The 13,405-nt window shown below is 41.9% G+C and overlaps 1 protein-coding gene across 2 annotated transcripts in view; it reads right to left on the bottom strand.

Moving 5' to 3' along the window:
- Positions 1 to 918: 918 nt before the first annotated feature.
- The window catches only part of LOC126416458 (palmitoyltransferase ZDHHC23-B), a 69,883-nt gene continuing 57,396 nt past the window's right edge, over positions 919 to 13,405 (bottom strand). For both annotated transcript variants that reach the window (XM_050084193.1, XM_050084192.1), the window contains exons 4-5: positions 13,126 to 13,302; positions 919 to 1,564 (exon numbers count right to left, since the gene is read on the bottom strand). In XM_050084193.1, coding sequence (XP_049940150.1) covers positions 1,411 to 1,564; positions 13,126 to 13,302 — 331 coding nt within the window. In that variant the 3' untranslated portion in view covers positions 919 to 1,410. The remainder of the gene's footprint in view (positions 1,565 to 13,125; positions 13,303 to 13,405) is intronic.

Genomic DNA, 13,405 nt, shown 5'->3' with positions numbered 1-13,405 from the left:
TTCTTCAGTGTAGTTTACTAACTGAATAAAGTTTCTGTTTTTCTGTACTCCGTATTTGACACCCATTAAGGTAAACCATGCCAAATACTGGTCTTCTACTACATATAATCATTAATGTAGCTTGAAGTGTACCAACAAAATTATGATAAGATTTTAACTGAGTTGTATTAATGTGATGAATATGGACTTCTCACCCAGATCATTATGCATTCAAATATATTGAACCTTTATTAACATTTTAGTATCTTAATATCTGCCAGTATTATGCTGAAAGTTACAGTCAGCAAAATAATGGAATATTAAAAAAGTCAGCTATTAGATGTTTATTTGCTGACCTAGGCCAAGTATCCTATTTAAATGTGGAAATTAATTTCATAATTATGATCTGGCACTTGTAATACAGACGATGAAACTAACTTTAGTTGTTCCATTTATTCTTGAAGTATTTATTTCAACATTTCATTAACATCTAGCAAAGCTCTATCAGTCCCTAGTACTCTCTCTCTCTCTCTCTCTCTCTCCCTCTCTCTCTCTGCATATCACAGAATGGTTCACTTGAGTATCACGGTTATGCCAATAGCTCCTCCAAAAGGAGTATCAACAACAGAAAAATTATGTACAATGTTCACCATTCCCTTTAATCTCAGGTTTGTGGTGATAGTTAATCTGTACTTAGTGCAGTGATATTTACCTCATTCAGTTTTTTTTTCTATGCTAGTCATTTATCTGGTAAAAATAGGCAAAAAAGAGCCTAATGAAACTATGTTGATAGTAGTAGATGAATAAAGACACACATTGTAGACAGTTAAATGATACCCTTAGGAACAAAAAATGTAAAGTACTGTATTTTAAAGGTTCAACTCAAGCATTCAATAAGTACAAAGAAAAACATACAAATATGAAATGAAAGAGAATTAGAATGTTGTGATGAGTTTATAAATAAAACCTACAATTAATACTGGTTGAAAAGTGGGATGCATATGTATAAAAATATAAGAACTATACAAATAAGTTCACTTAGTTTCTTCTCCATTTTATCAGCATGTCTCTGGACATAACATCTCCTTTACAGAAATTTGCACACATTCTCTTTTCTCCTCATTATGTCCCAATGAGAGGTATTCGGATCTAAAAGCGGAAATTCAACGCCTCCATTGGTTCTCCTTTGAAAAATGTATTCATTTTCAGCTTACTTCCTGAATTATTTTTCCATGTAATCATATATTAGACGGTAAAAGGATGAAAATACTCTGCAGTTAACAGAAATAATTTTCTTGCAATACTTTATATTTTAAGTTTACTGTCCTCTTGGAACTCCTGCTATTGTCTTATCTGCCATACTGGCTAAGGAGTGTAGCCAAAGGCAACTCCAGTAGATAGCCATCCATCACAGTCTTATTGGAAACAATCTCATGCGACAGGCAACTGGTAATCGTGCGAGGATGTCAATCGCTTTCGGGACCAAGAGTCCCTTGTCAACATCCAGCCATGCCGCAGAAGAATTGGTAATAAGAATGCTGCCATAATCAGTGCATATAAAGCACAAACAAAGCACAGTGCAATCCTGCAACAAATAGGAGCAATAAACAGGACACGATTAACATTTCCTGGTTAAGAATTATACATTAATATTTTAGAATACTTTTTTGACTTAACTAGGAATCTGAGACCATCTTAACAAGAATTAATAATTTCTACTAGAAATAAGAAACAAAAAACTCTTCCCATTTCTTATTCTAAGAATCCATAGAATTCCACAAATATGTTGCCTACTCAGAAGTAATCAGTCATGAATAAACTAAAACAATATCCAATTTCTACACTGCTTTACTCGGATGCCATATTTGTCACAGTGATAAGCAATAGGGCATGAAATGACTGACTGACAGACACACACACACACACACACACACACACACACACACACACACACACACACGTTCCACTAGTTAGCATAGAGCAAAATGCAGTAAAATAATTTTTAACAATACAGTTTGATTCTTATACCGATGTTGCATTACCCCCTCATACAATAATAATAATAATAATAATAATAATAATAAGAACAACAATAACCCATTGAGACGTGGGTGACAGGCAGCATCATGAATCGATGATGCTGCTGGACTAAGAAATCAACAGTGTCAACACCTGACTTCACTTTACAGGATTTGGTACTGTAATTTGAATGGAGAAACTTAAGTTAGAAGTCATGATAACTTAAAAATTGCATAGGCATAACTCTGCAGTATTACTGATATGCTGATTCTGTCTCGTATATTCCGGCTAAAGCTGTTTCTCAATATTTGTTCAGAACAGTCGTCACAGGCACTATACTTTCCAATTCTTTGCCCTGAAAAAAAATCTGTAATTTTTATTTCACTGTTGCTTCATCTATTTAAGTCTTATCATCTTACTGTCATGCTGTTCTGTAATTAGTTGGTTGGTTTGTGGTATAAAGCGACCAAACTACAGGGTCATCAGTCCCTTTTTCCAGATGCAAACAAAGGTCAAGGTAAGACAACACCCAAAATTAGTTTGGGAAAGTAAAAGGGGCTAAAAGGAATGGGCAACTACAACAAAAGAGAAAATGAAAGAAACAAACAAGAAAGGGGGAAAACATACACCATATGGAAAAGTAGAGGAAGGTATTAAAACCATAGAGCAGAAGAGCAGATAGTCTGGGTTGGCTGATCACAAGAATAAAAGAGGATGAGCCAGCCACTCTGCAACACACTAAAATGTCCAGAGAGGGGGGGGGGGGGGGGGTGAGATGAGCACTTGTAGAAAAAAGATGAACACCAAAACAAACAAAATGCAAAGAAAGGGTGACAGAGAGTTAATTAAAATGGAGGGAGGGTGAAGGCCTTGGAGAGAAGGCCAGATACCCACCCTTAGATGGTACGATAATAACCCCCCTCCTGTATAAAACGTAAAACTAAATCTGCTGTTGAAGCACTGTCAACCAACACTGTCAGTAGTGTGCTGGGAAGGTTAAAAGTCTGCTGCAGAGTGGCTAAAATTGGGCAGTCCAACAAGATGTGGACAACAGTCATAGGGGAGCCACAGCGACACCGACGTGGGTCCTCGCAACAGAGATGACAATGTGATAGTCACGTATGGCTGACGCGGAGCCAGCACAGGACAACAGATTTCCTGCGATTGGCTCACATAGGTGACCACAACACATCTGTCGTCTCCCTAACAACACATCATTTATTTGGTGTACTGAGGGTGTGCCATTCTGTATCCCAGGTCGCAAAAACTTTGTGGAGTGACAAAAAGTTCTGTATAAAAATTGGGAGCAGGCCCCACAGACCCCACTCATGCAGGGTAGTGAGGATGTGGTGTCGCCAAGTCATATCATAGGCCTTCATCAGGCCTATAAAAGACGGCAATCAGGTGCTGGTGCCAGGAAAAGTCCAAACTAATGGCAGACTCCAGGTGAAGCAAGTTGTCGATGGTGGAGCGTCCTTGGTGAAAACTGCCCTGCGACGGAACCAGCTTACCATATGTTCAATTAGCTTGCACAGAACGTTAGTGAGGCTGATGGGACAGTAGCTATCCACATCTAGTGGGTTCTTATAAGGCACTACAACTGGGATGATGACAGTCTCCCACCACTGCAATTTGCCATCGCTCCAGATGCAGTTGAAGACAGCAAGGAGGCAGTACTGGGAATCTGTTCACAGATGCTTCAGCGCTTGTGAATGGATGTGGGCTGAGCTAGGGGATGTGTCAGGACAGTCAGCAAGAGCACTGAGAAATTCCCATACACTGAAGGGAGCACTGTATGGCTCAAGGTTGCACGGAGAAAAAGAGGGGTGTTGTCATTCCATCCTGTGTTTGAGGAGACAGAGATGGGGTGGTAATTCTCAGACCCAGAGGTGTGAGCATAGCGCTCAGCAAAATGCTCTATGATTACATCTGGATTGGCAGATACAGTTCCAATTGTGGAAATTCCAGGTACAACTGCAGGCGTCTGATGGCAGTAAAATTGGCAGAGCTTGGTCCAAACATGGGAGAGGAGGTTCATATTCCAATGGTGGAGACATAGCATTCCCAACACTCCTGCTTCCTTCGTTTGATGAGGAGGCAAACCTGGGCATGGAGCCATTGGAAGGCAATAAGGTTCTCCAGGGAGGGGTGGCGCTTATGATGTTGGAGGGCCCACCTATGGTTTCTAATGGCCACAGTGATTTCCGGTGATCACCAAGGCACTGACTTCCTCCAGGTGCAGCTGGAGGAACAAGGAACTGCCAATTCAGCTGTGGCAGTAATGGCATTAGTGATGGTGTGAATCACCTCATTGATGGTTGCATGCAATCGGAATTCAATGGCTGTAGCGGACGTGAAAGCATCCCAGTCAGCCTTGGAAAGAGCCCAAATGGCAAGTGTCGAGATGAGGGACACAGGGGTAGGGACAGGAAGAGTGGAAACTGGTCACTAATCGTCATGTGCTCTCCAGTGGATAGATGGAAGAAGGCCAGGACTTCCAACCGAGAGATCAATGGCTGAGTAAGTGCCATGTGCCACATTGAAATGTGTGGGGACACCTGTATTTAGGAGACAAAAGTAAAGGTGAGTTAGTTGGTCCTCAACGTCTTTAACACAGCCAGTAACCTGGGTTCCACTCCACAAAGGGTTATGGGCATTAAAATCATCCAGAAGGAGAAAAGGTTGCGGGAGTTGCGAAATGAGTGCAGACAAGACATGGGGCCGTGTGTCACCATCTGGAGGGAGGTAGATGTTCCTGCGTTGTCCTCACCCTGACAGCCACAGCTTCTAAAGGTGTTTGAAGGAGCACAGGTTTGTTTTAGACAGAGGTAAGGACACAGATGCATACTCCACCTGACGATCTGTCACATGCAGGACGGTTTTTTTTGGTACCCCTGATAGCCACGAAGGGTGGGAGTCTGCATTGCGGGAAACCAGGTTTCCTGAAGGACAATACAAAAAGTAGGTGTACTGTTTAAGAGTTGACATAACTCAGCCAGGTGAGAGAAAAAACCGCGACAGTTCCACTGGAGAATGACGCTTCCTGTCAGCTAGGATGGCATGAAGTGACCAAGGAGGCAAATTAGGCCTCAGCATCACCTGTCGCCACTGGTTGAGTGTTGGCATCCAGTAACAAAGAGCTGTGGAGGAGTTCTGGTGTGGGGACCATTGTAGGTTCCCGTTTCTTAGCGGACTTCTTCTTTGATAGTTTGCCCTCTCTCCACTTCTAAAGGGCTTGCTGGGAGGGCTTCTAGGAAGTAGCTTCAGGCTCAGAGGAAGACCTTGAAGTCCTTCAACCAGCAGCCAGTGGCACTTTCAGCCACTGGCTGGTTTCCCAAAGTAGAAGCTTTGGGAGCAACAGAAGAAGACATGCCCCCAGCCAGCTGGAGGAGTGAGGAAGATGGGCAGCCCTGAGGGCCCACTGGGGCAGGCTTAGATGATAGGCATAATGGCGTCATCGATGGCAACACCGTCACGGCAGCAGCGTAAGAAGATAGCATTCAAATAGGGTTTACCATTCATATTTGAGTTTAGCCTCACGGTATGACAGCCTGTCCAGGGTCTTGTACTCCATGGTTTTCTGCTCCTTTTGGAGTACCAGGCAGTCTGGCGAGCAGGAGGAGTGGTGCTCTACACAGTTCACACAGGTGGGAGGTGGCGCACATGGAGTACTCGGATGCAGCAAACGTCCAGTCTCTACTTGTGGTGCTTGACTTGCACCGGAAGGACATGTGCCCGAATTTCCAGCACTTACAGCACTGCACAGGGAGGGGGATGTAAGGTTTGACATCACATCGGTATACCATCACCTTGAACTTTTCAGGTAACAAATCACTCTCAAAGCCCAAGATGAAGACACCAGTAGCAACCCTATTGTCTTTGGGTCTCCTGTAAATGCACCAGATGAAATGAGCACCTGTCATTCTAAATTGGAGCACAGCTCATCATCGAACTGCAACAGGAGGTCGCGATGAAAAGTAATCCCCTGGACCATGTTGAGGCTTTTATGGGGAGTGACTGAAACAGGAATATCACCCAGCTTGTCACAGGTGAGTAACACCCAGGACTGGGTTGGGGATGCTGTCTGAATCAAAACCCCCCATTGCGCATTTTGGACAGCACTGTCACTTCCCCAAATTTATCCCTCCAGGTGCTCAACAAAAAGTAGAGGCTTCGTATCCAAAAAGGAGTTCTCATCAGCTCTGTTGTACAGTAAGTAACAAGGTAAATATGGATCCCATTGTTCTGTAGCCCAACATTCCTCCCTTGATGTTGCTAGGGAGGGGAACAATTTAGGGTCATACCTATCAGCATTATAATCAACCTTCTCTTTATTACAGACTGCTGGGGCTATTCGGTCCACAGTAAAAGATGACTTGGTCTGCTTCATTGTGTGTCATCCACCCTGATGCCACCCACTCCAATCAAGTGCTCTCCTCACAGGTGCCACCCAGCCACAGCGAAGGCCACCTGGCACGATGGTGGTTGCCACGAGCGTGATCCCTATGTTGTCAGGGGGTTACCACCAAATGGATACATGACAGCCCCACCACAACGGACTGGTTACCATGCTGGATGCTGGGTGCAGAGAAATCCAATATTGTCTTAGGCGAAAGAGGGCAGAGAACTATGGAAGTAGATGGTGTACCCTGTAAAGCGTTCCTTGCCCAGATAACTGGATTGCAGGTGGAGATGCAGATCCAGGACAATATGAGGTGCAAAAGGCCTAACTGCACACTGGATATATGGCGCACCACATGAGGCATCCACCCCCAAATGGTCCGCACTTCTGTAGAATTTGGAAAGTGGGAGGTCAAACCATAAAATGGGACCTGAACTTATAGGGCCGAAAAGTGGGAGACTCCTTTTAGTTGCCTTTTATGACAGGCAGGAATACCTTGGGCCTATCCTAAACCCCGGACCCACAAGAGGACTGTAATTAGTCTGAACAAAAATGAGAGTACTGGAAATCTGTTTCATATTGTCTGCTGTAAAACTGACGGAGGATTATATAAATAGATGATGGAGGAAGGAGAAAGGAAAGGGAGAAGGAACTGTTGATGTCAGTTGTTTCTGGACTTTATGCAGAATTAGCGACGATGAGTGAAAACGTGTGCAGTGCCAGGTTTCAAACCTGGGATATCCTACTTACGCAGTTGTGTTAACCACTGCGCTATGCAGATACAGTGTTTTTCGAAATTGCATGGACTATCCTCCCGGCTAACCGCATTCCCACCTAACGCCATCTATCAGCAATCGCCATCCATGTCCTTCATACTCACTACTTCAAGGTTCCCACTGGAGTTCGAACGTGATTTCAGGCATGTCTCTAAGAACAGAAACTGTGCACTGACATATAATTGATGAAGGATTCTTGATAATGTACAAGGTAAGTGCAGAGGTTTGTTGGGGGATCAGCTACAAAACAATAACTTATGTTAAAAGGGTATGGAGGAGAGAAACAAATGTTTAGTTGAAGTGCTGAGTCAGCATTTTAAGTGTGTACATGTAATGCAATCCTTAGCATACTGCCTGCGAAGTACAGCATCCAAGTTAAGATTCTCAGTCGGGCACAATAGTTTTACTTAATACAAATGTTCAAAAGCTATGAAATACCACTTAACCACAAGAAAGAGGCATAAGAAACCAAAAGCAACACCTGATCAAATATTATGTCAATATAATAGGTAAACAGTGTTAGAGACAGAACAATGTTCCTTACATATTTCAGAATGCCAAGATGCATTTCAATGCATTAAAGAAATAATTATCTGACACAAATGAAACAGGATGGTGAAATTTAAAATGTTCCCAGTGAATTAAATGTTCAAAGAGATTTTGGGATTGCAGTTGGTCATTGTAAACTTCACTATACGATATTTCAACTGGACACCTGCCAGTCATCTTCAGATGAGCCATTGAAGACTGACAAAGATGTTCTCTGCTCCGCCTTGTATAACATGTGTAACACGCTGGTAGTATTGCTGCACGTATGTCTGAGGCACAGTGACAGAAGAACCACACTGTCTGGCGGCAGTGCTCTCACTGGTAGAACTGCAATGATCAACTGCCTTTGGCATTACCGCTTGCCGAAGTCATCAGAGTATTCTGGCATCTTTGTCTGGAGCATATCTTGGAGATGACAGGATTACATGCATTATCCAGTTGGTAGCTGGTGTCATGGTTCATTGGATTTTCCGCGATGTGTATTTTAATGGATTCAGCTACAGATTTTTCTAGCACATTATAATCTTTATCCAATTCCCAGTTATTGGTTTTAGCTGATAAAGCCCTGTTAATTTGCCATGTCGAGTATCCATTGTTTTTGAACACTGTCCTTAAATGTGCAAGCTCTTTAGGTAAACTAATTGCATCTGGCACTGTATGGCCCCTGTGTACAAGGATTTAAGTATGCTCATAGTTTGGAATGGGTGACGGCAACTTAAAGAGTGCAAGTACAAATCTGTATGAATGGGCTTACAGTAAACAGAATGTCCCAGACAGCTGTCAGTCCTCTGTCTCATCAAAACACCCAGGAATGGGAGACAACCATCTTTCTCTAATTCAATAGTAAATTGAATGTTCTCCTGAATGGAGTTAAGATGATGAAAAAACTCCATTAACTTATCTTCTCCATGGGGTCACACTAAGAAAATATCACCCATGTACCTCCAAAAAAACAAGTGCTCTTTCCTCAAAATTGCCCATAAACAGGTTAGCCACCAGGGGAGACAAGGGGCTGCCCATGGTGATGCTGTCCGCCTGTTCCAAATATTCTTGGTTCAACATAAAATAGGTTGACAAACGAGCATGCCGAAAGAAAGCAGTGATGTCCGACAAGCTGTTTTCCAATTAGTGCCAAGGAATAAGCATGAGATACCTTTGCAAAAAGAGATACTACATCAAAACTCGCTAAAAGATCCAAACTACTTATGTGGAGTGAAGTTTACAATGATCGGCTGCAATCCCAAAACCTCTTTGAACATACAAATTACAGGGAAAATTTTAAATTTCACATCAAACGCCTTTATGGGGAGGAGGTGGCCTCATTTGTGAGAAGTTTCGACAAGCTGAGTGGTAAGAGAGCAAAACTTTTAAGTTTTTATAATGAATTGTCAGAACCATGACATAATACCAAAATTTGCCAGAGTGACACATTTTATTAAGACTGCCTCTGAATGGAAGATAACAGAGAAGACCAGTCATACTACTGTTAAGGAGAGAATCTGTTACATGAGATAGAGGTTGGACGGCATTTCAGAAGAACTGTTCAACATAATCTGACGACTGCAGCACTTCTTTCTAGGGAATAACTGCACGGCGTTCTGTTATTAATTTCACGGAGAAGAATTTGGACAATGTCTGCTTTGTCCAAAGGACTCAATTTTGCACCTACACCTAGTTCACTACCTCTGATAAGTTTCATGAGTGACATTGAAGAAGCTGTATGATGTCTTCCTATGGATGCTGCTGAAGAAACAAGAAGAGAAACTTGCTGTGCTCTTTTGAAAGCTCCTCGTCAGTGCAGTAATATAACCTCTGAAGAAAGGGGTGCACTATGAAATCTCTGAGAGGATCCGGATAATAGTGGTGCTGTTACCTCATAGTTTGTATTTGGAGATTTATGGCCTACTTAGTGATATTATGTAAAGGAAGACTGATCATACATTATCCAACGAAGTAAACACAAATTCCGTATTGTTCATTTTCGAATGTAGCAGCATTTCAATGTACTATGAAAATCCGACTGACAAGACTGTTTGGGATGTTTGTCAATATGGCCAACTCTACATTCTGAATTTTTTCCTACCTGTGAGAAGAGATGGTTGCTAATAGGAACTCTTATGAACTGTGAATCACTTGCAGTATTCTCTTCACCATAAGAATAATAGGAATATAAACATTTTGCCATGTATTCTTTCATGTTTACTGCTATCTCATTTAAATCCTGTCTGCCTAATAAACTACGAAACTAGAGTGAGACAACAGCAAATGTGGAAGAATATACGTATCGTGTCATGTTTATATTCGTATTATTCTTATGCCTAATAGTGATACAGTCAGAATTGAAGCACGGCAGTTGATTAGATTTTTAAATCTAAGATGACTTATTTCTGTGCAGAATGTAATGTACTACAGAGGCATCTACAAAGATTTTCAAATGGAGAAAAATTTTCGCTAAACTCTCGTTCAGAACATCTTCTATCATACACAGTCTATTATTTGGTTCTTATTGATCATTATCAAAGAAAGCAGCAGTGTAAGTAACAACAAATAACACTCTTTTGCCATTGTTTCGCTAATGAGACGTTCCCTCTCTCTTTTTTCCTTTTTAATTGAAAGCGGCGGTAGTGTGCACAAAAGCAAGCCATGCCGCGAGAGGCGACATGTCGTTAACACTCATTATCAGAACGCGACAAACAATGCATGACACAGTACAGTAATGCATCTTCATCTTAGAGTGACGTAAACACCTACAACAAAGAGAACGGCACTTATCAGATCAAAGTAAAATAAGCAATCGATTCAAACTAGACGAAGCATGTGAAAAAGGAAAAGTACCCGAATAAATACGGACGGAGCGCCTGACGCATAGCAATGGCTACCTGGTAAAGCTTAACTGCTAAGCTTACAACTCGAACCAAACTACTGTAGCTGTATCGTCATTCATTCCACCTAAATTGTGTCTCATATTACAATGGATCAACTTTGTTTCAATTTGGAGGTGCGGCCTAAAACTTTTCTCTCACCTTGAATTTCGAGTCTCAAATTTCAGGTGCGGCTTAGATTCGGGAAATTTTTTTTTTTTCTTGATTTCGAGTCTCATTTTTCAGGTGTGGCTTAGATTTGAGTAAATACGGTACACTCCTGAATGCTTCCTTGTTACCCCCAGACACCATCTGGCAGTTAAGACCATATGGCAGCTTACCACAAAGACTTTATCGTCTTCCTAAAGTGCACGAAGGTCTTCCTTTACGGCCTGTAGTGAGAAATATTGATGCTCTCATATATGGTTTAGCCAAAACATCTTGATTTCTTGCTATGACTATTCATTGGTAAATGTCCACATCATACATGGAAATCTGCCAATTTTATCAACAGCTGGGGGCTCTCCACCTAAGTAGTTTGGATCTTATAGTGAGTTTTGATGTAGTATCTCTTTTTACAAAGGTTCCTCTTGCTGATTCCTTGGCACTAATTGGTAAAAAGTTTCAGTCAGACATCACTGCTTTGTTTCAACACGCTCTTTCCTCGGCCTATTTCATGTTTAACTAAGAATATTTCGAACAGACTGACGACATCGGCATGGGCATCTCCTTGCCTCCCCTGGTGGCTAACTTTTTTGTGGAGTATTTTCAGAAATGATCATTTGGATCAGCAGTTCTTAAGCCAACTGTTGTTTGGAGGTATGTGGATGATACTTTCATAGTGTGGTCCCACAGAGAACGTAAGTTAATGGAGTTTTTACATCATCTTAACTCCATTCATGAGAACATTACATTTACTACAGAATTAGAGAAAGATGGTTGTCTTCCATTCCTGGATGTTTTGGTTAGACGGAAGAGTGAAGGCTGTCTAGGAGATCCTGTTTATGCATAAGCTCACTTACACTGATTTGTACTTGCACTCTTCAAGTTGCCATCAACCATTCCAAACCACGAGCAGGCTTAAAACCCTTGTACACAGGGTCAATACAGTGTTGGATGCAGGTAGTTTACCTGAAGAGCTTGCACACTTGAGGACAGCGTTCAGAGACAATGGATACCCGAAACGGCAAATTAACAGGGCATTCTCAGCTAAAACCAAGAACCAGGAAGTGGATAAAGAGGAGAATGCACCAGCAAAGCCGATAGCTTTTCTTCCCTTCGTTGGAAATATTTCCTTCAAAATATCAAGAATCCTTGGCAAGTTTCAAGTGAAAGTGATTTTCTGCTTGCCACGAAAGATTTTAGACTTGCTGCAGTCAGTGAAGAATAATTTGTTGTCACGTAAGGCAGGAATTTACCAAGTACCTCGTCTGTGTGGCATGGCCTATACAGGACAAACAACATGCACAGTGGAAGAACATCACACAGAACATAAATGTTGCACCCGCCTTCTGCAACCCAGCAAGTCTGTAGTTGCATAATACTGTATCTCCAATAGACATTCACAGGAGTGTGACAAAACATTAATTTTGGCCACAGCAACACCTTTTTGGGACTCCACTATAAAAGATCCATTGAAATACACATCACGGAAAATCTGATGAAGCGTGACAGTGGCTACCAACTGGATAATGCAAAGAATCCAGTCATCTCCGAGATTTGCTCCAGACGAAGACGCCAGACTACTCCGATGACTGCAGCAAGCGGCAATGCCAAAGACAGCTGATCCTTGCAGTACCTTCAGAGAGGGTGCTGCTGCCAGACAGTGTGGTTTTTCTGTCACTGTGACTCTGACGCATGTGCAGTAACACTATCAGCATGCTATAAAAGGTGGAGCAGAGAATGTATTTGTCAGTCTTCGATGGCTCACCTGAAGATGACTGACAGGTGTCCCGTCGAAATATCGTGGAGTGAAATTTATGACGACCAGCTGCAATCCCAAAATCTGTTCGAACAAAAATGGGATTGTTTGTGTTAATGAGAAATAATCTGTATACTGTATTAGTGCACAACTGTTTGAACCTAGAGCTGTTTCTTCACAATGTGACTATTTTCAAACTGATACGTCAAACCAGTGATTGTTGCATTCCACCAGAAAAAATAATCCGTGTGCTGCTCATAACTGTTGTTATTCCAATACACTGTACTTCAATGTTTGTGCTATAATAATGCCTAAAGGTTTTCTTTGACTCATGAGGGTGTATTGAGAGGCACAAAGACTTCCTTCAGACCACTACAGTTCTCAAAGCTTCCATAAGGGCAATGATGAAAAGCGGTGCTTAGAAACTCAGGATGCATACTACACAGTTGACCGAAGTATGTATCATCCGCATAACTATTTAATTAATAAGACAGACACACACACACACACACACACACACACACACACACACACACACACACACACACACACACACACTGAAACTAACCATTTCTACGCAATCAAAAATATCACAGTTTGGATACAGCTTTTACTTACTCAAGGTCATGATAAACATCACTGCAGTCATATGGCAGCAATATAAAGTCCAACCAGAAGAAAGGTCGGCATACTGATGTGAGAATGAGGATAGAGCCATAAATGAGAGCTCCAGTACCTAATACCAGTGCTGTTATAAAGGCATGCCTGTTGTATTCTCCAATACAGCAGTCTAACCTGAAAAGGAGGAGAAGAAGAAAGGTTAGGTTTGTAATGTCTTGTCAACAATTCCAAGCATGTAGAAGGAAACTGATTGTATACTTTTCAAAGGGAGCAGCTC

The sequence above is a fragment of the Schistocerca serialis genome, chromosome 8 (genome assembly GCF_023864345.2).
Source record: "Schistocerca serialis cubense isolate TAMUIC-IGC-003099 chromosome 8, iqSchSeri2.2, whole genome shotgun sequence".
Taxonomy (NCBI): Eukaryota; Metazoa; Arthropoda; class Insecta; order Orthoptera; family Acrididae; genus Schistocerca; species Schistocerca serialis.
The sequence above is the reverse complement of the archived record's forward strand: the minus strand, read 5'-3'. Positions and strand labels throughout refer to the sequence as shown.